General features: G+C 45.7%; 1 protein-coding gene across 2 annotated transcripts in view; it reads left to right on the top strand.

Annotated features, from left to right (window-relative positions):
- Positions 1 to 26,644, top strand: part of CAMKK1 (calcium/calmodulin dependent protein kinase kinase 1) — a 65,629-nt gene extending 38,985 nt beyond the window's left edge. For both annotated transcript variants that reach the window (XM_072353289.1, XM_072353290.1), the window contains 12 exons: positions 2,551 to 2,602; positions 3,161 to 3,294; positions 3,527 to 3,563; positions 4,566 to 4,587; positions 5,678 to 5,766; positions 14,310 to 14,509; positions 14,938 to 14,991; positions 15,556 to 15,629; positions 18,891 to 18,978; positions 19,757 to 19,885; positions 20,296 to 20,399; positions 23,405 to 26,644. In XM_072353289.1, coding sequence (XP_072209390.1) covers positions 2,551 to 2,602; positions 3,161 to 3,294; positions 3,527 to 3,563; positions 4,566 to 4,587; positions 5,678 to 5,766; positions 14,310 to 14,509; positions 14,938 to 14,991; positions 15,556 to 15,629; positions 18,891 to 18,978; positions 19,757 to 19,885; positions 20,296 to 20,399; positions 23,405 to 23,477 — 1,056 coding nt within the window. In that variant the 3' untranslated portion in view covers positions 23,478 to 26,644. The remainder of the gene's footprint in view (positions 1 to 2,550; positions 2,603 to 3,160; positions 3,295 to 3,526; positions 3,564 to 4,565; positions 4,588 to 5,677; positions 5,767 to 14,309; positions 14,510 to 14,937; positions 14,992 to 15,555; positions 15,630 to 18,890; positions 18,979 to 19,756; positions 19,886 to 20,295; positions 20,400 to 23,404) is intronic.
- Positions 26,645 to 26,708: the final 64 nt, after the last annotated feature.

Genomic DNA, 26,708 nt, shown 5'->3' on the forward strand with positions numbered 1-26,708 from the left:
CTAATTTGGAGTCATTGTGCTGATGGAATTTGATTCTGTGATGCCTCAGGTCATGTCTCCTTCCTGTTTTCAATCTCTAAATCAGCTCAGAGAGAAAAGCAGTTATGATGGACATTTGTTACGCTAGTCCTGGACAGAAGCAATAGCATCGTAGGTTGCCAGTGAGTTGCTTTTTTTTTCCCCCCTTTTTTTAATCTGGTTTCCTAAGAAACAAGGTTTGCGTGATCAGGCTGTCTACCTGTATATACCAGCAATCTTTGTATCGAGGCTGGTGGCTCTCAAGTTTCAGGGTGGGGAGAAGTCCCTTCTGAGTTTATGAACTCAGAGTGCTCTATGAAGCATTACTGCTGATTAGAAGATCGCCACCAGCAAGCCTTGCTGTTGGGAATGCTGCAAGGATTTGGATCACCTTAGGTAAAAGTGGGAGCAGGATTTTGGGATGTGGCAGCTAAGCCCGTCTAGGTGAGGCTTTTCTTTCACCTCACAGCATTCTTCTCGCCTGGCAGAGCCGCTTAGCCACTTTCTCTAAGTGGTGTCATTGTCAGAGAGGACAGGTGGAGGAGGGCTGGGAATGTGCTCTGATCCTCTCAGCACTCCCACAGGGTGCTGGATCATTCTCTAGCAGGGGATTTAGGTGGCTAATAGCAAGGCTTTGAGCCATTTCCCTCTCCACTGGGAGCTGTGGGTCTGGACTATATATGTTTTTCTGCTCTTGCATTGGTTTGGGTCCTTTTCCATGCAGGTCCTACTGTTACCAAATAAAATTGTATCCTGAGTGTTTTGAAAATATCACAAGGCACAGGTGATAGTTCCCTTGCCTCAGTCTGTTTTGTCACTATTCCGTCCCTCAAATAACAGCCATTTTCCAGTCGTCATTAACACAAGCAGGATGTTGAGTTTGAGGCCTCACTGTTGTGAAGGCTGCTGTGTCCCAGGTCCCTCCTCCTGCATAAATCTGAGATCTCCTCCCTTGATGTCCTCACGAAACCTCAGAAGACTTCAATAATAAATGGACATCAAAGTGAAACACAGGGTTCCCACTGCCTCTCAGGAAAATGTCATGGCTTGTGTCTGTGTACGAATAGTCGGAAGGAAGGTGGGTGCAAGGGCATGTGTAGGGGAAATCTTTGAGGGTCTCCTCTTTTCCTGAGGAAGCTGAAGCAATCCTTAGCAGTGGGGAAAATCCCCTGGCTTGGCTCTGAGCTGATTCTTTATCAAAAAAAGCATTATCTGGGTAATTAGCTCTGCCTGCGAATAGAAATGCCTTCGGCACTTTCCTGCATGTGAGCCTGGAAGGAGCGATTTGCTGGAGCATCTCTGTGTTACTCCATAATGTGCAGCTCCAATTCATTGAGGAAGCCTCATTCTGTAATTACAGTGCAGCTTCACTGCTGTGTGTTCTCATCTCTGCTCTTGCAATAACTAAGCAGCTCTGACCTTCTGCATGATAAAGTTTGTTTTTCATTCCATGTTTGCGTTTGGAGGTTCAGTGGAACAGGTCCTCTATTCTGATCCAACCCTGCTCGTATGGTGGCAGAAACCGCAGCTCTGAAAGTGATGTAGATGTATCCTGACAGCAGAGGTGGTTTGTAGTCAACTTAGCCCCAGCCAGCACGGGGCTGATGCAGGCACAGCTGTAGCCATAGTTCAGTTTCTTGAGCTGTGATGCAACCTGGGAGTTTTATGCAGCAAATTATATCTTCTATTAATTCTTTCTCTAAAGCTTATTGCCAGGAGGCAGAGGTCTCAGGGTGGGACTGGGGCAACAGGAGCCTTCTATTCCTGGGCCCCAGGCTGGTGCTGTTGAAAGATAAATAAGTATATAAAGCCCATTGGTATTTTTTTCCTACCAACTTACCTAATGGAGAGATAAATGTAAGGGATGCAAGAAGTCCTCTGGGCTTGGTCCTGGCCATCCTTAGATGTGGTTGTGCGTGTCTTGGATCCCCCTTCAGCAGACTGTGAATCATTTGGCTGCCTGTATTGGATACAGCATTGTGCTAAATGAAAGATAAGTCCTTTTGAGCCTGTCTCTCAATGCTGTCATTTCCAACAGTTGGCTCAGGAGCTGTCAGGCAGGATTGAGAGCCTCACTGAGCTGAGCCAGGTTCTCTTCTCAATTACACGGGTGCAAATCCAAAGGATTTCACTGGGTCAGTACCAAAAATAACAGTCCTTTCAGTGAGCTGTGAACCTGGCTGCAGTGTGAGTGTGGGTGAGGGCCTGGGACACACAGCAGCATTGCTGCCAGCAAAAACAGCTTGAGAGGGAGCTCTCCAGAATGGTGTTGGTGACCTGTTCCTGGTGTATGTGTAAATAACAGGCAGTGTGCAGAGCCTGCCATCATGGAAGTAATACAGTATTCCTTGGCATTTGACTGTGGCATTTGACTTTCCCTGGCAGAAATTGGACTAATTTTCCTATATCCTATTTGAAATGAATTAAAATCAGTTATTTTTTTCTGTGGGATGACCAGCGTGCTCCATCATTACAGCAGTGAGCGCTTGAGTTCTTGTTTGGTTTTAACACTGTTTTTTTACTTTCCTTCAGGCTATGAAAGTCCTCTCCAAAAAGAAGCTTTTGAAGCAGTATGGATTTCCACGTGGGTATCTCACATTCTGAGATCTGCTTGTTGTCCTCAGCCAGGCAGATCTCTCAATAGAAACATTGCCTGGAAGGAGTGCAGAACTTTCCCTTGTTTGAAGGCTTCCCAAGTAGTTGGAGGGTTGGTTAAAATGCAGCGGGTAGTGAAAGACCAAGCACAGAGAAATTCAAAGCACTTGGTAATTGGGTTTCTGGCTTTGATTTTCTAGTCTTTGAAGTACTGGCTCTTCCCTTTTCATCATCTATGAAACCTAATTAAGTGCTGGAATTTAGGTAGGGATAGACCCCCTTCCCCCTTCTGTCCCTTTAGATTAGCACCTTGTCCCAGAGGTGGGGCACAGGATCTGACAGGCAGACCAGGCTAGAAGTCAGCAGGAGCAAGCCTAAATGTGGTTTGGAAATCACTGTTCAGGGTGGAGTTTGTAATGCTTTGGGAACATAATACAGCAGTGAGATCTTCCAGAATAGCCAAAGATACCCTGCAGAAGTCCCAGTTGCTGATCATTTCTGCATGCTGAAAGCTGAGTTTTTCCTCACTGTGTTATTGTGATTGTAGGTCGACCTCCTCCTAGAGGGTCGAAAACATCCACAGGAGAGCAGTCTAAATCAATGGCACCACTGGACAGAGTCTACCAGGAAATAGCCATATTAAAGAAACTGGATCATGTCAACGTTGTTAAACTGATAGAGGTGAGCTACTTCTCCACCCTAAGCAAAACCCTGAAGCAAATCTGGTTTGTGTTGTAACAAATGTCCTGTGTCTTTCACCACCACCAATCCCCCCAAGAATCTCTAAATATCGGTGTAACTCTTTCTTAATGCTTTGCAGCTTAGCATAGTGTATAGGGAGCAGTGAAATTCTATTTGATTAAAAATGACTTTTCTTGCTATTTTTCTTCCTCATTTCTGTTTTCAACTACAGGTCCTTGATGATCCTGCAGAAGACAACTTATACATGGGTATGTGAATCATTGTATGCTAACAGAACTGTCTGGACTTTAGACTTAGTGATGTGAATAACTTGTATCAGGACTTGGGAGGAAACTTGTACCAACTTAGCAGGGTTAGTTTTCCTGAGAAGGCAGTCCCCCTTGCACTTAGGGTACATCAGCCATGTGTTCCAGCAGAGCTGCAGCCATCTCCTTAACCAAAAGGACACTAAAAAGTTGTGACAGCAGCTCTGCCCTCTTCTTTATGTATGCAGGTTCCAATTCCAGAGCCAGGAGAGAAGGGAAGGGTGCAGGAAGGTTTTTTGTACCCCCAGAACCTGGGCTCAAGCACCAGGCTGGAGCTTGGAGACCTCAAATGTCCCCTTGTTTTCCTGCAAGTTGCTTCATATCCTAGCATTGCTACCAAAACAGTATTTCACAAAACCTCAGTAATTGCTGCCAAAGGACCAGAAAAACACCCGTTTTTCTGGGACAAGCTGCCATTTAACCCCCTAATCAGACACACAAACTCTCATACTCTGCAAACCTCCACTCAGGCCAATAAATTCTTTACAATTCCACCCCCTGGGGAGCGTTTACCTCTCTGGTAGTATTAAAGCTGTGCTGCTGATTCTCACAGCAGAAATGGAGCAGTGTGTTCTTAGAGCACCTCGTTCAGTATCAGCAATTTAGCAGAAATATCACCAAACACTTTCCCTGGAGGTACTGAATGAGGCAGGCCTCAAATCAGCAAGGACTAACACTGCGATCAGCAGAAGTATTGCTGGTAAATTACCCACTGTCTTCCTTCTTGAAACTGGCAGGAGATGGGGATATTTGTCTTTGCTGAAGAGATGAATATTTTCATTTAGCATTCCCTGATGTTCTTGTCATGTGGGAACTAAGAAAGGTGAAGGAGATAAATTGATTTTGCATGTATAGGAATGAATGTATTGTTATAGGTGCTAAAAAATGAATAAGCCTGGTTCTCTCTTCTCTGTTTCATTCGTGGCTTGATTTCCTTCCTTGCAGTGTTTGACCTCCTGAGGAAAGGGTAAGTAGCCCTCCTGGGATTCCTTGCTGAAATTTTTGGTGTTTATTGTTAGCTTCCTAGGTGAAATTGAAGCTTTGATGTGCACAGCGGGACAAATCACCCTCTACAGGCAAGCACAGAGGAGACAAACCAGCTGTAGTTACCTTCATGCTGTCACAGCTTGGGACAGTGCAGTGGATCATAATGCTCTCACAGAAAATGTGTCCTGATGTCAGGTTTTGATCCCGATGCTGAATTTGGTGCCATTTCCCCAGTAGATGCCTGGAAGAGAAGCTCTTTGTAGGGAATACTATGCTGGGGTAGCAGCCATATCATAGCTTTCTCTGTTGCAAGAGTATAGAATAACATCAGTGCTTACTTGCCACACACAGCCTTACTTTGCCCTCAGTATGAATATATTGTGGGTGACTATTTTGTTGGCATATTTCCATGGCAGGTGAAGTGATGTAGTGGTGGGTGTCTGCACTACTTTTTGCTACACCTGGGCTGGATCTGCAGCCCTACAGAGTTGCAGTGAGGTTGAGAGAGATGGGGGGGATTCCCAGAGGGCTTATTTCTCCCTTTGGCCCTTATACAAGCCTCTTGCAGACAGCCAGTACCAGCAGGCTACTGGTGAGAGGCTACCAGTCTCCCTGGTGACCAGGCTGATGACTGTGTTGTAGGAAGCAGTGGGGGAAGTTCCTCCAATCAGCTAAGGCCAGGGAATGTGCTGTTTGACCAAGCACAGGCTGCCTGCCTCTAGTGGAAGGCAATTAGACTCCATTAGTTGCTCTGCCAGTCCTGCTACTTGTGTTATTTCTTCCTGGTTTCAGCAACAGAAAAAATGCCTATTAAGAGGGAGAAAAAGCAGTTGCAGAAAAATGCAGATGGGAGAAGAAGGTTATCTATCAATTGGCAGCAAGGAGGGAAGAGAGAAATGCCCCAGGAGCAGCCTCTGCTCAAGTGGAGGCTTGATCCTGGACCTTCTGGGGTCCAGGCCCTCAGTGATAGAACCGCAGTGATACAGAGTAATTTCAGGGGCATAAAACCTCAGTAATGAATGTTGCTGCCATTTTGCAAAGAACTCAGTTACTCTCCTTCTTCCTTCCAGGGCTGTCATGGAGGTACCAAGTGAGGAGCCATTCAGTGAGGACCAGGCCCGGCTCTACTTCCGAGACATTGTTTTGGGCATTGAGTATTGTGAGTACCACCAAAATGATGGCTGTTTGCAATGCATGTCAGCCTCCTGTTTGGCTGGAGAGAAGCCTTTCAACATCAGTAGGCTGTATCAGCTTAGCCAGCAAGATCCTCTCTAATTGCATGTGACAGGGTTTGCAGTTGGTGGTTCTGCTCAACTCGGGTTTACCCAGGTTGCATAACAGATGCTGGAAGCAGACATTCTGTGGAAGGGACATTAGGAAAACAGTGGCTTGCTTTTTTCCTCTCTTTGTCTTTTCGGAGATAGTCTCTGAAAGCAAATAGCAGTGCTAGCAAAGAAGCATTTGTAGTGATGTAGACTGAGTCAGTAGCTTCAGCTGGAACAAAGAGCTGCCTCCACCTTAGCAAGGCAAGCACTACCCATGGGGAGTGCAGCATAATGTGGCTTGGATTGTTCTGTATATTCCTAAATGCCCAGAAATAGAATAGAATGCAACATGAGAGGCTGGTGATGACAACTAGTTGTTCAAGAAGAGTCATCATTAGAATTGACTGGAAGGGAGATGGCACGATAGTGAGTGATGGTATGATAAAAGGGCAGATAAAAATCCTTGTTGCCAAATACAGATAATGTATGAGGGGGAGAAACAGCACTAAAAATATGTACGTCGTGACAGGCTCTAAATGAGCTGTTCTCACTCAGTTCTTGTTCTGGATGTTTTTCTTGTAAATGCCATTGCCCAGAGATAGTCAACAAAGTTAACAGGATTTAGTCAATTACTGGGAATGGAATAAAGAATAGAGCAGAAAATATCATTATGCAATTGTTTGGATCTGTAAGAGCTCTTAGGTACCAGGGAGGAATATCTTCAATGCTGTATACGATTCTGCATTGCCTGTCTCAGAAACCGCTCTCTAAAACTGACAAAAACCTAAAAAGAAAAAGGTGATCAGAACGATCCGTACAGAGGGGTGAGACTAAAGCTCTTCTCTTTGGAAAATTAGCATGGGATATGACAGAGTGTCATGCTAATTTCACTCGATCTCAAGTGGCCCCAGCAAGCTCAGCACTTCTGAGGGTCAGGGTGGGCCCTTCGCTTTCCTAAGGCTTTCACTGAAGGTGTGTCACCAGGTTTCAAATGGCGAACAGTTCTTGCAGAGAACAGGTTTCTGATGAGCATTGATGGCCCTTGCCAAGGCAGAGGAATGTGGTTTGCAGTGTCCTGGTCCATCTTCACTGAAATACAGCGTCACCTCATTTTGTTTATCTAACATCAATGGGAAAAGTAGCAGCTGATGGGAAATGAAATCACTGTTTGCTCTTTTGTGACAGTCTAGAGAATTCCGTGCTGAAAGGTATATATGAATGGGGATGGGAAGCTTAATGCCGCTTTTCAGTAGAGTCTGAAGGGCAAAGACTGCAGCTTTTTATATTCTCATCAGTATTCACACTATTGCAGAACCTTTATGCCTCAGCTGGGAGATGCAGGCTCTGCTGTGCTGGATGATGCTGGCACTTGCAGTAGGTAACAGCTCTCGCTCAGAGGAAAGTTTAGCTTAGAAGACAGTAAAAAAAAAAAAGAGTTCTTGTTGTCCTTGGCAAAGAGAATGAAATGGGGCAATAAATTATAGGATGCCCAAGCACACACAACAGTGGGAACAATAAGATGCTTTATTTTGGGCTATTGAGTAAGCACTTATTTTATTAGTAAATGAAAGTTAAAAATGGTGTTCTCTCAGAACTGCTGGGTAAATGCATGGCAATTATTATGTAATTACAGGGGGAAAGTGCACCGTTTATGCACACTGAAGGAAAAGTGTTGCCAGGCAATCTAGAGATTGCAAGGTAATTTTAATGGAAGCATACATAATTGTTATGTAACTTGGGAGACTCAATAACCATGCAGCTGCTTGAAGCTCACAGTCATCACAGCAGCAAATGCATCATTGCTGGTTGAGTTTTATTAAATTAGAACTTGCAAAGTGGATTCCTGTCAGAGCCTGCAAGGTGTTAATCCACGTCCACGTGCTGCACTCTGCAAACAGGGGTACGCAGTGAAGGGAAGTGGTTGCTGTAGCCAAACAGATGGGAAATGTGGATGTGAGCTTCAGCTGACAGAAGAGGTGACCAGACCCAATCCTGCTGCCCCTGCTTTTGAAGATGTCTATTGCATTGTACTGTAGGGCTGTCTTTTGGAGGCTATGGAGTCCTTTTCTGTGTCATTGTTACAAAGTCAAGTGTCTTTCCATCCCTTTGAGCATCTGTTAGAAAAAGCTAGGAATTGTGGAGTCCTCCAGACCTAATTAATGACAGCACAACTGTATTTTGGAGTTATAAATGTGGATGAAAATACTTACTATGCACTTTAATGTTTCCTTCCCCCCAGGAAAACATACAGGTTTTCTGGACAAAGACAGGTATTCTGCTGTGCTTTACTTACTGTTTTCCTCCTGATACCTTGGATGTGGCGATAATACAGGCTCAGTTTCGTGCCACTATTTGAGTTTCCTTCTGCACTGACTTAGAGGTGACAGTTTATAATTGCACAGTAAATGGGTTTGCTGAGGGATGGTAAGTTTGGCATGGTGCTATTTCACTTTGGCAGAGGAACAGTGGAAATCAGTATTGGGTGAAGGGAGGGTTTTCTTCTACAGTTGTTGGCAAAGAATGTTTTTCTTGTGACCTGACAATTGGTTCAATACAATGAACAGGTACTTGAAACTCTCCTCCAGTGGTGGGAGCTGCAAGAGAGGTATGAGGAAGTCTAACACATATAAAAGCAGGAGGGATATGCCAGGCAGGTATCCAGTTAGGATTGGAACACAAGTGGCTTTGTTTAGTAAGAGCTTAAGTGGCTTTGTTTAGTAAGAGCTTAAATAAGGCGTCAGAGTAAGCAAGTGAAAGGCCTGTCTGAGCAGGTAGCTTAGCTCTGACAGTAGCCAGGGGCAGACACTTAGCACAGAGCAAGCACACGAGCTTGACCCAAGAGAAAACCCTGCTGACTTGTACAGTGTAGATGAAACACAGGGGCCATCCCTTCTGCTGTGTACCTGCAAACTTGGTGTCTCTTCGGGTTCACGAGAAGCTGAAAGAATTGTTGTCAGTGTGACTGAAGGGAGAAAGAAACACTTTTTTTCCTGCATTCTCTGTAGAAAATACATGATTTCCCTACTGCAATCGCTAAGGGTAGCAATTCTGGTTCCCTGTGCAGTGGAACGCTTTTCTCATCTGTGTGAACTGTTGAGCTCAAAGGAGAGTTGTGATACACTGCTAAAGACATTGGGAAGTTACCCTTATGGAATCAGTTCTCTACCTGTACAAGTGCCTGTGGAGCTGGAAGTCCCAGTGCGCTAAGCTTGGAGCAATAATGAAGTACCTGATATGCTGATCAAAGGCTGGCTTTCCTGAGATAAGACTTAATCTACTCAGTCATCAATATGTGAGTATAGTCTCCATTATCTTGAAAGTTAAGCAAATAACAGCATAGTCAACACAGGCTTCTCTCTTCTGAAGAATATTGACTGCCATGTAAGCCAGGGTCTGTAGAGTCTGTCAAGTCTCAGTGACATGGATGGGTTTGGGCTCTTCTATTTCATGGCAGGAGTGGGTTCCTCAGGCCTTGTGTTGACATGATGCAGCAGAACTTGAACACAAGTCCATGGTGGACCTTGAATGAACTCCCAGCCTGTTGTTTGCTCTCTTGTGGATTCCTTTAATGTAGTCGTGTGTGTTGCTGATAAATGAACAGCGAGTACTGAATGTAACAGTAATTAGCTGATGGAGTAGATCAGAGAGATGCATAAGAACCTTTTATGAAAGATCAAGCAGTTTGATTTTTGTCTCATTTGAGGTGTTATGTAAGCAGTTATTCCTGGGGCAATAAGCAGCCCTAAGTGCAGGCTCCGCAGGTCACTTTGGCAGTACTTGCTGTATGTGTCCCATTCCCAACTTTGCCAGTGGTCCCTTGAACGTTGCCACATGTAGCTGCAGCAGGAAGCTGTTCTGTGTGTGTCCTCTGTGACTTGCTGTGCTCATGTGGTTTGGATGGCAGGTGTAGAAGGCAGCCTTGGGCCTGAGTTACTCTGTAACGTGGTTCTGTTGAGCAGTGCACTACATCCATTTCCTCTGGCTCATTCTAAGTGTGCTGCAGACTAGTGGGGAGGCTTGCTTCAAAGAGCAGCCTCTCTTTTAAGCTCTGGATGGTGGTGCAGCAGCTTCCTTGGGAGTGTTAAATCATTTCTTTGCTACAGGGGTAATGTGAAAGTAATACTAAACAGACTGTGCAGTAGCACCATATGGATTGCTTTTGCCCTTGAATGGGACTCTGTTTTTAATCAAGTATAATTCAACATCAGCCTCGGTAAATAGCAGGATGTGTCAGTGCATTGCAAAAAATTTTATAGATGCAGTTTTTAAATGGGCTTTTAGCAAGTTGGTATTAATCTGCTGGAGCTCTGAGGCTTTCAGAGGGGGATGCAGTAAAAGGCACCTTTTAAAAAAGGGCTAGGGAACAATCATTTCTCTTTTCCCAGCACTGCTCTCTGTTCCCTCTTGGCCTTCACTGACTGTTAACATAGGCAGACAGTTCCCAGGTGCTTGCTTCTGAATGAAAAGGAAAGCCTCCTTAGACCTTGAATAACCCATGGTATCTGAATTGAGGAGCGTTTGTGAAATGGCAGCATAGTTGCATGCTGCAAAAAAAGCTGGTTTGTCCCACTGAAGACAGCAAAAGGACTGAACAGAAATAAGTGATTTGCTCAGCAGGGCTCTGCTAACAAGTGATGATGGAGCAGAGTGGCAGAGCTGCAGGAGACCCATGGAGGGCCCAGGCAGGGCCATGTGCTGCTCACATGGGGAAGAGCCAGCTGGCCTAGCAGCACTGATCCTCACCCAGATCTGCCCCTTTCTCCAGCCACATCTACTTCATTACCCTGCCTGATCATTACTTTATGTTTCAGTGCAGTACTAACCCACACTGCAGGTTGCAGTTGCAGTGCTCCCAGACCCACACCTTGCTGAGAGGTGAGAGTACAGCTGACTGGTGAGAGCCTCCTGGGGACAATGTGCTTATTATTGCAGCGATGACACTTGTAGGAATGGCTTTCTGCAGGATTTTGTTGTTACTAAAGTCATTTGGCTCTGATACTCAGAGGCAGAGTAAGGCTGTGCTTTCCTTTAATACCCTTTCCACAACACCCACTGGCTTTTCTTGGTGATGATGTTCAGTGTGTACCAAAACATTGTCCAAAGTGGGCATGTTTTGTAAGCTGGATGTACAAACTTACCCCCTGGAGAGTTGGCACCTGGACTGTTTTGAGTGCTTGGAGTGATCGGGATGGCAGAATACAACCAGGATTTCACCGAGTCCAGTTCTGGATGCTCCTGGCCAGGCTTTCAAACACAAGTTCTGATGGAAATGCAGTGCATGCATCCTTACTTTTCATGCCTGCTCTATTCATGGGGCAGCGGTGAGATTAACTAACAGGTATTTCTAATGCATTTTGGGAACTGTGCCTCGGAAACATTCTACCAATTCATGGGATTGTTATTCAGATGCAAATTGGCCTGAAATACCATTACCTTTCCACGGAAGTGAAGAATGTCTCTAATAAAACCAAATTTAATGGAGCTCTCCGGAATCAGACTTTCTCCTAAGGGCTCTGTGATATCTTACATGGTTTCATTTTCATTATGAAGTGGTATCGATTTATTTTTTTTGAATTAGGTCTGTCAACACAGAAAGTGCAGAGCATCTTGGAGCACACAGGAGTTGTTACGGCGAGCTGCTGACCTCTACTCTTAAGAGCAAAATCATTTCCAGATAACAGCAACATGGGGAACCATTTCACCAGTTCATTGAAGCAGCTTCAGTAAAGCGATCTGCTTTGGCCAGCTCTGCTTCAGTTTTAACCCTGGGAAGGATTCAGACAAATCCATATACGTGGGAATTGCTGTGTTTTGCGTGTTTCTTGCTCCCAGACACTTCAGGATCATGAAATGAGTTAATTTGAGCTCACAGCTGCTTTTTACTCCCTTTTGATTGACTGTGGCTGTCACCTGTGTGGAGATGGCTCAGTGAATTGTGTGTTCCTTGTGCTGTTGTCCCTCCTGAACAGTCATTAGCAATCTGGAGGGTATTGCTAGTGGTTGGGTTTTATTTCTGAGATGCTTAGCTCTCCCTTTGCAGTTCTACAGGGGTAACTCCACTGGCAATGCAGATCACATTGGTTTAACATACACTTTTCCTAAGAGACAGCCCTGTCCCCAGGCTCTTTTTGTGTTGCACTGCAGTGTTACCTGTGTTAACTGCTGGGACATCCCACTGCATGACTGACCAGCCTCCAGCCAGCCCTGCTGTAAAGCACCAAGGACTTTAAGAACTGCATCTCTTCAGAACAGAAAAGTGATTTCAGGTTGCCTTCATCAAGTTAGTAGCTCTACACCAAATCATTTCTTGGCAGGCATGAACTAAAGCTCTTCATCTTTGTAGCTGTGATGGAGCCTCAGTCATTTGCACCAGCTGGTGCTTGGTGCGTGATTTCTGTCCCCCATCCTTCTTTCTTTATGGCTATTGCTTCTCCACAAGGCATCTAGGCAGAAGACGTGCTTTAAGGACAGCATAAGTTTTTCAAGCCAGCTGGCACAGAACTTTCATTGCTGTCACCTAGACTGCATTGCAGAGCAGCATGGTGTGTGGGTTGGGCACTGCTCCCAGCACCACCATTCCTGACCTGGCCAGCCACATCCCCTCTGTGCTTATCTCCTTCTCATCTCAGTTTACTGCTATTTAAATTGTGTGCCAGTTTTGCCCCTGGCTGACGTTACATTGCAATACCCTGGGACATGTCAGTCTCACTTTTGAAAGCACAGCTCGTGCTTTGCTGCCCCAGAGGCACTTGTGCTGATTTTCTCCTCTAAGCCGTCTAGGTCATAGACTGTCACTGTCCCTGATGCTCATGTCAAGAGTGGATGTTCTGGTCTGTGAGGCACAGATGTTCATTGACTCTAGTGTTGGGCTACTTTTTGCAGAGGGTGTTTTCTACTTCTTTGTTCAACAGTCATATTGCTGCAGTGCTCAGACACACTGAGCACCAGGCTGATGTGGGCACTGAACAAACAGAGCAACTGCTAAACAGACCATGTTTTCCTTCTACTTTCACTCAGTTGCTCAAAGGCAGGGAATATGTTTTATGAGTTAAATAGTGTGGGGGAAAAATAACAAAGAGCACAGTGGTACCTGCTTCCCTAGCGCAGATCTCTCTGTTTTCAGGCTTAGCTCTGGAGATGGTCAGTGCATTTTTGTAGCCTGTATTTTTGTAGGGGTTTTGGGAATCTCAGCTCTGTAGGATCAGACATATCGTTCAGCAGCCTCCACCCAGACATGTGTGAAGGGCATCTAATCGTTTCCTGAAGGGAAACATCACTTCCACCCTTCCCCATTTTCTTTTTTTGCTCTACCTCTATTACCATAATGAAATGTCAGCTTGCCACCAGCTTTGCTGCATAGCAGATGTCTCCTCATAATTGCTGTTGTCACAGAGCTTTCAGTGTTAATCTGACTGTCTAGCCAGGCTGTTACAGCGTTAACTGGCTCACATCACAGCATGGCCACACAGTTGCTACACATCTGGAAGCGGATGTAACCACCAGTGTTTCTAACTCATGCTCCCCATCAAGCTTTTGTCTACTATGTCTCTAGATCAGCTCTTAGGGGAATGGAACGTCTCACTTTACCTGTGGGTGTGTGTGCAGCTAATGAGTCAGCTGCCCACAGCGCACTGCTTAACATAGTGCCTTTGAAATCTCTCCCACCCAGCCTCAGTGTGCTGCCCAGATGAGTTATATGGAAGTGCTCCTAGATCTCTGCATGTGTTCGAGGCTCTCTTTCATGTGCCAAGGACAACATCAATCAGCAGTGCTTTAACCTAAGGAAAGGTCCTTGCAGAAAACATATCTGCAAGCGTGATTTCCCTTCCTCAGACAAGGCCTGCTGGAAAGCTTTCTTGGGAAGAGCAGGATGGTTACGTGGAGGTTGTTTGTTCTTGCTTCTAAACACAAGCAGATTTGTTCTGTGGGACAGGCTGCTTCTGCAGCAATGTGCTAAACAGGTTTGTAAACCAGGAAAGGATGACATCAGTATTTTCCCCTCCCAATTGCGTGTTTCCGATGAGATGCCAAAAGCAAATGTGAAAATGGTAATTGAGGCTGGGGGAGCAGTGGGGTGCGGGGGTCCTGTTCTCCCAGGAAAGGCAGTAAGAACTAAAGCATTTCCACTTCTGTTCAGTGAAGTCTGTTGGATTTTCTGCAGTTCTCCTTTTGGGGCCCATTTCATGTTCTGAAAGCTGTTCTTGGATTTACAGTTTTTTCTCTGCATTCCTAAGAGTCATTTTTTCTACAGCTCCCTGCTGCTTCTTTCCTCAGCATCCAAGAAATTGCTTTATTGCAGCTGCAATATTACTTCATAGATAGCTTGTAATGAAATGAACTCTGTGAGTCTGCACCTTTACTTGCATCTTTGCATAAAGATTTTTGTTAGGGTGGATCATCTCCCGTTGCAGACCATATTCTTGTCTTTTTTTATTAGTGCACTACCAGAAGATCATTCATCGGGACATCAAGCCTTCCAATTTGCTCTTAGGAGATGATGGGCATGTCAAAATTGCTGATTTTGGAGTCAGTAATCAGTTTGAAGGGAACGATGCACAGCTTTCCAGCACGGCAGGAACACCAGCCTTCATGGCACCAGAGGCCATATCAAACACAGGCAAAAGTTTCAGTGGAAAGGTAGGTTGTGGTTCACAGGCAGTGTCTCCTGGCATCTCACAGGCACTGCACAGAGGGTGGCACCATACCTACATCCTTTGCATTTTGCCCTCTCTGGCATTATGGTGTAGATTGTTTTCAAGTAAAATCAAAGCTCTGATTTTGTGTTCAGGCAAAACTCACACTGGTTGTTCTATACAGCAGGTAGATGGACTTTTTGTCAAGCCCCTGCCATGACAAGGAGGCAGGTTAGAGTCCAGTAGGACCTTTTCCCTATGAACTCCATAAATGCCTTTGGGAGCCCAACTTCAGAGAGACTCTGTGTAATAAAATTAAACATAATATGTTAAATGTGTGCAAGTAGTTCTGTGAGTCAGTGGGAAAATCCAGCTCATTTCTATCATCTCTGTGTTGTATCTAATTTACTGCTTGCATTTGCTTTCTTTCAGGCACTTGATGTATGGGCCATGGGAATTACCCTGTACTGCTTTGTTTATGGGAAGGTAAGCTGGCTTTCAGATGCTGGAGCTCTGTATGAGAGTGTCTGCCCGCCTGTCTTTTGGCTCATTCCTTTCCAAATAAAGGCAAATGTTAGGAGCAGAGGTCTGCTTTCTACACACTTCTGTTTTCCCAAATCACACTGCAGATGAGAAGGGACTTCAAGAGCCAACTCCTGTACTCAGAGTAGAAAAACAGGTGTTTAAATAATAGTACCTAACTCTAAATTATGGCTGTCACACAGATCTTCAAGCAGTGAAACAGGGCAGTCAGTATCAGTATCTCTGTGATACAGATAGAAAAGTGTAGCAGAGAAAAGGAAAATGGTCACGTGGTAGGCTGGATAGAGAGGAGTGTCCCAGTCCTGTTCTGTATTTGCTTGGTCCCTCCACCTTCCTTTATTTACTTACTTGAAAGAAATGGAATTATTTTGTGGAGGAGATTTTACTTCCATCTCCGCATCAAGTCCAGACAACGCACACAGGAAGTTCACTTCTGTTGAATGAATGGCAAACACCAGAGCAGTGCCAGGATTTTTGACAACTGGGAAATCTTTGTTTGTTTTACAGTGTCCTTTTATAGATGAATATATTCTGGGTCTTCATAACAAGATCAAGAGCAAGCCTGTGGAGTTCCCAGAAGAGTAAGTAAGCTTTACTCAGCTACTGTCAAGTAAAGTTCAGTCTTTGACATTGCTCACTGTGCAGTATAAATGCTGTTGGATCACCATGGAGGGATGGACAGAAGCAGGTGAGGTTCCTTGCATTCTCCTGGGTCCTTCATATGAGTGTTGTGCCAGCATTACTGTAGAAGCATTGCAGCTGCCTTTGCTGCTTCTGTTTGTACATTTTGCAGATGGAGACTAAAGATGATTGCTCTTGAGGCTTGGATTTTTTTAGAGATAAAATTGCTTGATTCAAAACAAGCGTGAAGAAAAAAATCTAATGTAAATTACATCTGATATTAGAGAGGAAGGGAGAGATATTGCCAGACAACGCCAGATAATGTACAAATATCCACTGTTACTTTATTTGTGATATACTCACTGAGTTTTTAGACACTCACAGTGAGGGGCTGGACCTCTGCCTCAGCAATCCCAGGCTTCCTTCTGAGTCTGCAAAGAGAAATGGGTACTTAGAATGTCCTATTTTAGACATCTGCTTTAGATAGGATGACTCATAACCCAGGCTCCACTGCCTGTATTAATTACCTCTCCACTGACTGAAGCGCAGCCGCTGCTGTAGGAAGCAATCTCTACTTGGGCTGATGGAGCCACACTGAGGACTGTGTTGGGCACACCTCTGCTCCTACAGACCTAAGCACTGGTTTGGTGTCAAACACAGGCCCCAGTCGCTGGTATGGGACTGTTGTGATTGCTGAGATTTGGCACACAGCAGGGCTGCAGGCACTGAGAGCACAAAGGCTGAGCATTCATGCTACATTGCTGTGTTTCCACCTATTGTTCTGTAGTTGGTGCAGGACTTGGTCTGCAACAGCACTGCAGCAAAAAATAAATATAAATTGTTTGTTTTTCTCTAGTCTCTCTGCTTGCTTAGGTTCTGGCAGAATGCCTGTCCTCTCAGCCATCATATATTTGGGTTAGCAGTCAGCTTACAAGTGACTGTTCCCATCTGTCTCTACAGTAAGATATTAACATTTAACGGGCTAACTGGGTTGTGCTAAGAACATTTTCTTCGTTCAGACGTTTCCTTTGGCAGTAATGCGGCTCTGCAGTTTATTTGGACTTCTCAGTCACCTGGTCTCTTGATCTGATAAAAAGCTGAACCCCTCATTAGGCTGTTGGATAAGTAGAGCTGCTGGGTGTTGACACCTGTCTAAACTGCATCTGTCTGTTAGACAAAATCAATAACAAAGACACACAGAAGGCTGGAATTCACTGGGCTGAGTCCACACTGACCTCCCATGGAATTAGCACCTCGTTACAGATAGGAATATTTTGGTTTCAATGTATTTCACCATGGCTACAACAGACACATTCCTTTGTGCAGACAGTCCGTGGAAATTCATTGCCTGTTTCCTGACAACCTTTGAGACAGAGATGAAGCTGACTGTACCCATGACATCCTTCCCTTCCCTTAGAGATGCTAGGATAAATATTTATCACTCCAGCATTCTCCTTCGTGCTGTTCAGTCCATGGCGTGGCTCAAGGTGAATGAGGCTAGCAACAGTTTGTACCCTGATGATCCTGGCATGGCTAAAAAGCACACTGGAGGAGTTTCTGACCAGGCACGTGCTCAGAAAGCCAGGAGCTCTGTGTAGCTCTTCCTGGTAAAGAGCTGAATTTCAAGACGATACCCCCTGTCCTTGCTGCCTGTGGGCACCCTGTACAGTGATGTATGGGACTGACAAATCCCTCAGCACCAAACGGGTGCTGAACTCCATGATGCTTGGTATTTTCCTGAAAGCTGTTACAGTGACTGTGAGAAGCTGCAGATAGCACAGGCTTTTCAGATGATAAATGTCATCGGGTACAAGATGAACCCTGGCAGAATAGAGAGGAGGGAAAAACAGAGGCAGGGTAGGGCAGTCAGTTTCCTACTATAACCCACTAGGTGCTTTGTGGTCTTATTCGTGGAGCTTTTTCTTGCAGCATTCATCCTGTTGTGTAGAAATCAATGTGGTGCCAGAAATGTTAGGTGTTTATTTAATCTATATCTTATATTTTAAGTTAACATGTTGCTTGTTTAGCACAGCTCTGGTGTTAAATATTTTACAAACACCACTGCGCTTCTGTCTCAGTGTGGTCCTCCCTTAAGAGTCTGTTCATTTTGATCTGCTGGATGCTCATTCACTCTCCATAGCTGCTCCTCTACATCAGGATCTCATCTCAGGAACAGCACAGTTCTTCCCATTCCCACCTAAAACGTCACCTGGAGTGCAGCCTTGGATGTGGGAAATCTCTGAGAACTCTTCCTGCCATTCCCCTTGTCTAGGCTATATTGCCTGTTCCCTGTAGACACTCGATGCCATTCTGACAGTGTTCACTCTAAATTGCACTTATCTTCTGCCCCTTCCCACTGTGATTTGTTGTGGTTGTCGGTGAAAGATCCCATAACCCAAATAGACATAAAGTACTCATAAATTATTGAACAGCAGCTATGATTTCATCAGATTAAAATATCCCTTCTTATGCTTTAGTCTTTGTGTAGTTTTATGACAGTTTGTTCCTTCTTCTTGGAGAGGGTGCAGAGGAGGTGGGCACAGTACCTGGTTCTCATCAGTGTTTTGAATCTGATGTTAGCACTGAAATCCAGCCCTGCTGGCAAATGACATTTAATGCTGCCAAATCCATCTCCGTGCAGATATGCACTTCATTGAAAGGCATTTCTGATACAGATTTTCAAGAACCTAATGCAGTTGTGTCATATGTAGGCATTGCATTTGAGTAACACTTTCTGATCATACGGATCAAGTGTGTTTTTAAAGGCATGGCTTACATCATTAGCAACAGAAGTCATTGAAGTCTTCGGAGTAGAGCTGGGAGGGCCAGCAGGACCAAGGGCTTAATGAGAATAGAGTGGCTGGTGGGTTCAGGCAGTCTAGCATTTGGCCTTAGAAACAGTGCTAAAAAGTCAGGTATATTTCCATCTCTTAGTCACATCTGTGCCTTCCCTCCTCGCATTATCCTGAGACTGAGCTGTACAGGTAAGGATTGCATAGCTGTGTTAGTTGGCAGAAGAGTAAAACTGAATATCTTGGCAGTGACCACGATGCCTGAGAAGGAACCAAGAAAACTAAACCTCTGTTTTTCTAGCTGGTTTGCAGAGAAAATACCTCTCAAGCAGAGCAGTTTTGCTAACAACAAACTGCAGGAGGGACTGTGCGTGCCTTGAGCACTGGCGGTTCTCTTGTTAACTGTATACTGCTGTTTTCTTTACTCAGATCACAGATAAGTGATGAGCTCAAGGAGCTGATCTTACGCATGCTCGATAAAAATCCAGAAACAAGGATAACAGTCCCTGAAATTAAGGTAAGCTGAGCATTGATCTTACAGTCTTCTGTCTCAGCTGAATTTTGTGTTCCTCTGGTACCTCCTAACGGGGCAGAGCTGTTCCCACTATTTGTTTTGTGAGCTTTTCCTGGCAAACTGCCACAGAAAGAAAGGGAGAGTGCTCATTTTGCAGCGTGCTGCTGCTGCTTGCTTGGGGAATATTGACAGAAGCTCCCTTTGTTTGCTTATTTAAATGAAAATTACTCAAAAGCTGGCTGATCTGCAGCGAATCCCCAGTAGAATCAACATTGTCATGGGAACTGTGAGCTGCAGAGGCCATATTGTGAATGCCAGGCCTGTGTTATCGGGGCTGGCAGTGCCTTCCTTGTCTAGTACTTGTGGTCTCAAGGCATCACATTTGCTTCTATCAGTATTACTTGGGGGATGCTTATTAACACAGAGAACAAATAGTCCTGGCAGGGCACAGTGCTCTGCAGAGTTTGCTTTCACTGTTTTATCACCTGCTTTCTGTCCTCCTTTCACCTCCCACTGAAGCCTTGAATCTGCAGGATTTCTCAGAGAGCCATTAGAATCCCTTAGAGGGCACACGCTACTATTCCCTGCTTTGTCTCAGGCCAACACCAGCACATTTTCTGCTAAAGCTGATGGTACAAAGGTTGAACTTGGAGAAGAAAAGTGACATCCCTTCCCTCCGGGCCCAGGAAGCCACAGGCAGTGATAGTGGGAAGTACTTTGGAGCTGCATTCAGTGATTTGACGTGGCATACTTTGAGCAGTCTGTGTTCCTCCCCACATAGGTACATCCATGGCTAACCAAGGGTGGCCAGGAGCCGCTGCCACTGGAAGAAGAGCACTGTACTGTGGTGGAGGTTACAGAGGAGGAAGTGAAGAACTCAGTAAAGACAATCCCAAGTTTGCCTGCTGTGGTATGTATAAACCACAACAGTTTATTTGAATGAGCCAAGATCATGATACTTTGAAGGTCTCAACTGATAAAGGAGGTTTGGAGGGTACATGTGTGCTCCTGGCCCAGGAGTGCTCTGAGGCTGCCTTCTTACAGACTTATGAGCAACAGGCAGCAGTCAGCAGTATGTGCTTTGACTCCTGCCAGCAATGATCTGTGTCCAGGAATCTGAGCTCACTGCCTAAGGAAATGATGCTGAAACTGCTTGGAAGTGGCTGTTTTGTGGGTTTCTCTGGTACATGCTCTAAATGTAATGCTATTAAATGTCTGCTGAATTATTAAAGAAGCTGTTGTTAGGCTCCTTTCAACTAACTTCAGTGGGATGATATGTCAGTCCTGCTGTTCTCACTGGTCTGTTTTTCTTCCTCAAAGATCCTAGTGAAGGCCATGCTAAGAAAACGCTCCTTTGGAAATCCATTTGAGGTTCAGACCAGACGGGAGGAGAGATCCATGTCTGCTCCAGGGAACCTGCTAATGTATGTATACACAGCCTTGCCTGCCTCTGCCGTGTGTGCAATGTCAGAGCACACAGAAAAGACAAGGGAAGCCATTTGCAAATATTTTCCCTATCATTTAAGGACAAAACTCACTTTTGCCTCAAATATTGAGGCTGAATTCTGCCTCAAGTCCTCCAGGGTTAAAATACAATGTAGTACAACAAGCTGAGGACTCTTTATAGATGGAGTTCTGTCTCTAAGATGGATTTGGCCTAAACACACAAAAGGTACTAAACTTGGGCCTGGTTTCTAACCTGTTAGTTTGTAATATGCTGTGATCAAAGATCCACTAGAGATAGGTGAAAATAAGGGTATGTATTGGGTGGTTTAATCTTCTCTCCTTTTCCTGGATAATGGAAAAGGTATCAGATGACGGCTCGTGTGTCTTATAAGCTAGAAATGAAACAGTACGGTTTGTCTGGTGTCCAAGTCTGTGTGTCTGAACTGGCAGGCACCGTGAAGCTGTATAGGCAGGGAGCATAGAGCACTTGGCCGTGACTTTTTCACTTGAGAAGAGAAAGGAACCAGCTGAACAGCTCACTCTTTGGAATTCAGAGGAGGAAACAGTCAATCTCTTAGCTGAATTTTCCCTGACTAACTCCCAATCTCTGTATTATGTGTAAACAGCATGCTAGGCTCTGCTTATGGAAACGTTATGTGCAGAAGTCTGCAATATGAGGAGGTCTTTTGTGTTTGCAGTAGCTTTTGTTTCTTTAGAGTAAGGCATTAGTGATTTGAAGGAGTTGTTAAATTAGTACTGGCAGGAGGGAAGGCTTCTTTAGCTCCACTTAGACCTGGAAGACTCAGTCCTCTCAGTACTCTTGTGTATTAGTTTGATAGCACAGAAAAGGTAAAAGGCAGCTGTTGGAATGGCAGGCCCATTCACCAGGAAGTCAGAAGGGAACTAAAGTGAGAAAACTCTTCTTTTGCAACACCTGCCTCTCCCATGCGCACCTACAGGCTGTGTGTGAGAGCTGCTGTCTCTCACTTTAACCCCATGGGCAGCTGGGGCTGAATGTCCAGGCAGCACAAACACGAGGCAGGCAGTCACCTCTGGCTCTACCTTTCATACAGGACCCCCCAGCAGTTGCAGTGATTCATCAGGCCTTGCAGATCCTGCAGGCCATGGCCAGGTTCGGCCCTGTTGTTAATGGCATCTGCAAAAGACACACCAATCATTCCTTAATTTTTCCAGTTGCAGCATACAGAGGATTTATTTTTTAAGGCAGCAGTTCACTGTTCAAAGCTAAGTTCTGGGTTTCTTTTAGTATTTGCCATATTTCTTCTGTTTGCTCTAGATTTCTCCTAATTGAGTCAGCACTGGCTTCACCACATTTTATTATGCTCATTTATTGCAACTACTACCTATCAAATTAATTGCTGTGTTTTGACAGACCCAATTTACTTTCCCATTATGGCTGCTACTGCTATTGATGACACGTGGCTGGATGGGGAATCAGTCTATTTAAGCAGCCTGCCCTGATCTGAGAGAGCTGTCACTGTCCTTAAGGCCTTTCTGTGCATGTAGGGTGTGACTGAACAAGCCAGGAGGGACACGTGGCTGGCAGCTGACCTGAGACTCACACCAGGAATAGCTTCTCCCACAGCAGCACAGAGGTAGCTGCTCTGCGAGGGCTTTGTGCTGAGAAAGTCCTGGGCTTGCAGCTATGGGGCTGCTCAGAAATACACTGCAGAGATTACTTAGGCCAGGGATGTTTGCAGCATCATCTGTAACAAGGGAACAGCTACAGACTGGGTTTACGTTTGCTTGGCATTTCTACTTAAAATACTGCCTTGGTTTCTGTTGGTGTTCAGCATCAGTTTCTTCAGTTGGGAAGATTTCAGATCGGTAACTTGTAGATTCTGTTAGAACAAAGCCAAACCCAACCAAAGGCCATATCAGTTCTCATTCCAAAGAGACTTTCTGCAAGTAGACTTGACTGATGCTCTATCGGCCATTTCATTCTGCTTGTTAGGTACAGAAATACAAGCTTGTTTGCCTGCTGTCACTGTCTTCATCATCACTTTCTTCCTTTGTCTCATTGTTTTGCTCTCAGGGACAGATTCCTCTTAAACACATCTATATATTTGCATCCATCTTTAAGGTAATTTGGTGTTTATATTTCCCCCAGGTGCTGTAGAAATGTCTTCCCCCTCAGCCTCTGTGACTTGTGCAGTAGTGACAGCGTTCTGCTCCATCCTCCCTTCCTATAGGAGCAATTTTACTGCAGTAATTCTCTGTGTGTTTGACACTAATGTTTATATGTGCTTTTTCATTGTTACTATTCATCATTCTTTTGTGTTTCCTTCCTGTGGGAGGAAGGGCTGAAAGAAGTCTTGTTTGTGAGGAATGGTCTTCTTTCATTCAAGACTTATTTCAGAAACGAAGGCACAGCACAGCCGAGATCCTTTGCATCTGACATGGCTTGAAGAAGCAGCTCCAGTTAGAGGAGCCTCAAATGTCCTGATGAGCTGGTCAGGCCCAGAAGGAAACCCACAGCTGCCCCACGCCAGTTAACCTGAGGTTCACACACAGCCTCCCTTGGGACAGCAGTGGTGCTTAGGGCTCATAGAAAACCACTTCCAAGTGATGGAAGGGGAACTCAACTCTTTTGCTTATGGCTTTCTGTTAAAAAGAAGAAATCCCAACTTCCCTGCCTCTCACACAGCGTGCTCTTGGAAGAGGGGAATGGGACGTCAGCAGCCCAAATGAGGGCAGAACTTTGGTGTTTAATGGGTGACTCACTGGGCACTGGGAAGGTGTTAAGCATTTTCCAGGAGTCTGTGTGCACTCAGTGCTGCAGTGCACTGAGCTGGGATATCCATAACCTGTCTACACGGTACCAGCACAGCTGGCTGGTTTGCTGCTATTCCCTCTTACTATTAACGCTACTGACCTGTGTTGCCTGTTGGAAAAAGCACAGCTTGCTTGATTTTTTTGCATACTTCCCTCTAATCTCTCTGTTTCTGTGCTGTTCATGTAGAAAACAAGGGAGCAGAGAAGGAGGCAGGGACTCAGAGCTGCCTGATGTGTGTGAAGATGAAGCTACGTCCTGAAGCCACGTGGCTGTCGCAGGCTGGTTGCTCACGTGCTGCTGCTGCTGCTGTACCCATCATGGTGTTGTTTGGCACACATCTGCTCACGTCACAAAGTCCAGGGCCTGCAAAGCAAAACGGACCAACCCAGCAAACTGAAAAGGAGGAAAAGAGCAGCAATAAAGAAACGAGCGAGTCTCAGCTGGCAGAGGGCTGGCTTGGCTTCTTGGGCAGCTGTGTTCCTCATGTGAGGTGTCCGTGTGCTCCTCTGTGTGTGCCTTGCTCTTCTCCACTTGTGCTTCACGTGTGAGCTTTGTAGTTGGGTGTCTTGACCAATGAATGTTTTTATTTGCAATGCAGCAAACCAAACGTCGTCTCGTGGGTCGTTCACCCTGGAGACCTTTTTTCTTGCTTTTTTTTCCATCCTCTGTTTCAAAGATCAGGAAAAAAGAATGGCATCGAAGCGGGGTCTTGTATCAGCGACTCAGTGCACGCATAAAGCATTCAGCATGGCAGGACACAGCCCTGCTCCAGCTGGTGATAACATTTCTATGGATAGCAGCTGCAGAAGGATGAGATCTTCTTTTGGTGTTTACACTGTTATTCTCTATGCCTTTTTTTTGCCCCCTTCTCCTCTTCACCCTTAAAGTAAATCCTGCCAGCATCGATAGCTTCATTCATGGCAGTGTTATGAACTATAAGAACTATTTCCTGTATGTGCAGTGAGCCTTTGAATGCCATGGAGCTGAACCCCCAGGACGCACCATTATACATGAAGGATTCATGCACAGGGGGCATCTGCTGATGAACTCTAACCAAGGAGCTGTGATTTCAGTCCTGTGCACGTGGGTGATGTTATGGAGCCTAAGAAGAAGTGGACAGGTTTGGTATTTATCTCGTTTAAGGCCGATTTCCTTTCACGCGCATCTCTTCGCTCCTTTAAAATGCCTCCCTGATGCTTTTCAACTGATAAATGGCCCCAAATGGGAGAGCTCTTAAGGATGGAGAACATTATGGAAGGGTTTTTGAACAAAGGAAGGTTACAGAACACCAATGGGATAAAATGAAAACTTGATCTGTTGTTGTTTAAGGCCATAGTTGTTAATGTTAAGACTAATTTTATGCACGTGCCAGTCTCTATAGCAATCCATAGAGAGCTTCTAAACTTGGGATTGGAAGCTTCATCTCTTCGTTTGGCAGCAGGTGAGAAACTGCACTCAAGGAGCAGATGGGGTCGTTTCATCGGCTGCTGGCTGTACACTGTGTGTCATCAGCAGTTCCACTCTTGCCCACCACGAGTAAAAGACAGTGACACCAATCCATCAGAACACAGACTGGTATTTCCCTTTGAGCTTTAAGGGGGGTCTGAGGGTGCCCCCAGAAAGTTGATGGACTGAATTCTTGTATGTAAAGGACACGATTAGATTTGGTTCCTTACTGACTATTTTTTAGGTTAACCATGAGGGCTTGTGGCTCCTGATTTTGTGCCAGGGGATACGCATACAAGAATTATTAATAGCCACCCGTGTGCTAATTTTCCCATTCTGTTCATTGTAGATTAGTTTGGTTCCCATTGATTTTTGTAGCTTGGCTTTGCTTCCAGTGCCTTCTGCTTGCCAGACCCTGCCTGCCACCTCTCTGTCCTCCCTTCTGCTCGTCTCCAGGCACCTTGCAGTGCTGGTGGGAAGCCCAAGGCAGGCTGCAGCCTGGGCTGTGCTCCACATCCTGCCTGTAAATACTGGCCAGGCCTCATGGCTTGGGGCACCACCTTCTTGTAGTGAAGGTATTTTGTCAAGGAGACCTTCCATTCTTAAACTGGGCAGCAGGATGATATCCTGATATCCTGTAGCCGTTATTGCTCTGGGGCTGTATGCTGCACCACTTGCATCCAGGTGTTGTATCAAGCCTGCATTTGTGCCTCTGCATGCAGCTGCAGTGCACTCAGCGTCCCCCGAGGGCTGTGATTGTGCTTCAGCCTAGCACTGTGATACGTCCCTGCACACTGGAGCACTTCAACTTGTGCTTGAGCCATATTGACTCATAATGAAGATTTAAATGCTGCAAAAAGGGAGGGAAAAACCCACGATGGAACCTTGGCAAGTCCCACAGCGCACCTGGGGTTCTGCAGATGGAGAAGGCTGCGTTGGGACGAACTGCACGGAGGGGATGGTTGTGCATGGAAAGAAATCCGGGGCTGTTTCTGCAGGTCCGGGAACAAAGCGGAGCTGAGCTGCTGGCACACCTCGTTTCTCCAGCAGCTTTGAGGGTTGTCCTCGCAGCTCCGGGAACTGCACAGAGCAGAAAGGTGGGAGCACTCCTGGCTGTTCTTGTGTCCGCTCTGCGCCTCGCCTCCCCGAGCCCCCTGCTGGCGGTGCTGCTCTGCGCTACCACTGTCCGACGGCTGCGCTGTGCTGGGGGCTCCTCCAGGCGGCTCCGATCGGCCTCCCAGCCTGAGCACGGGAAGCTTTGATGGCAAGTTAGGAAAGACCTCCAGGGTCACCCAGCACCCAACCTGCAGCTCCCCTGCTGAGCCCGTCCTCCTGCTGGCAGCGCCGTGCTGCACACACCGGATGCCGTTGGCCTTCTTGGCCACCTGAGCACGCCGTGCTAAGTAAAACAATCCTCATTTAATATCTCTTGCCTGGTATGAAGGAATAGTGCAGCGTGTGCCCTACATATTAGCAGGAAAACAGTGCTGTGGACACCACGCTTGCAAAGAAATGAGCTTTGCAGCTATTTAAGGACACATTATACAGCATGGATAACGGCTGACTGCACTTAGGAGGCTGCCTCAGCCAGCCGCAGGTGAGCAAAGCAGTGACAGGGATTTCTTTCCTGGCCCGCAGCCCCTGTAGAGAAGCACATTGTGAGCAGCACGCCGAGCGCTCTGCAGAGCTGTAAGTCCAAGAGAGAAACAGTGACTTTTCAGGACGTTGTTCTGGTCCTCGATGCTGCTGTACCCGATTATGCCTGTTCTGTTAGTATTTAAAGTCTCTTGTTCTACTGGATGTGAAGTACGACTGTGTGTGTGTGTGCTCTGGTTCCAGCATGATGTATCTGCACTCCGTACTGTAATGGCACGTGGCCATTACCCTGTAAATATGTACCATGAATAGAGAGGCTATTTTTTGCATGCTTTTGTACTCTAGAACCAAAAAGGAAACGACAATAAAGCCCACGGGAATGCTGCACAGTGTGGATGTGGTTCCTCACACGGTCCCTGTGCTTCTCAAGGCTCTGGCTGGGCACTCA

Source organism: Excalfactoria chinensis, chromosome 19 (assembly GCF_039878825.1).
Source record: "Excalfactoria chinensis isolate bCotChi1 chromosome 19, bCotChi1.hap2, whole genome shotgun sequence".
Classification (NCBI taxonomy): domain Eukaryota; kingdom Metazoa; phylum Chordata; class Aves; order Galliformes; family Phasianidae; genus Excalfactoria; species Excalfactoria chinensis.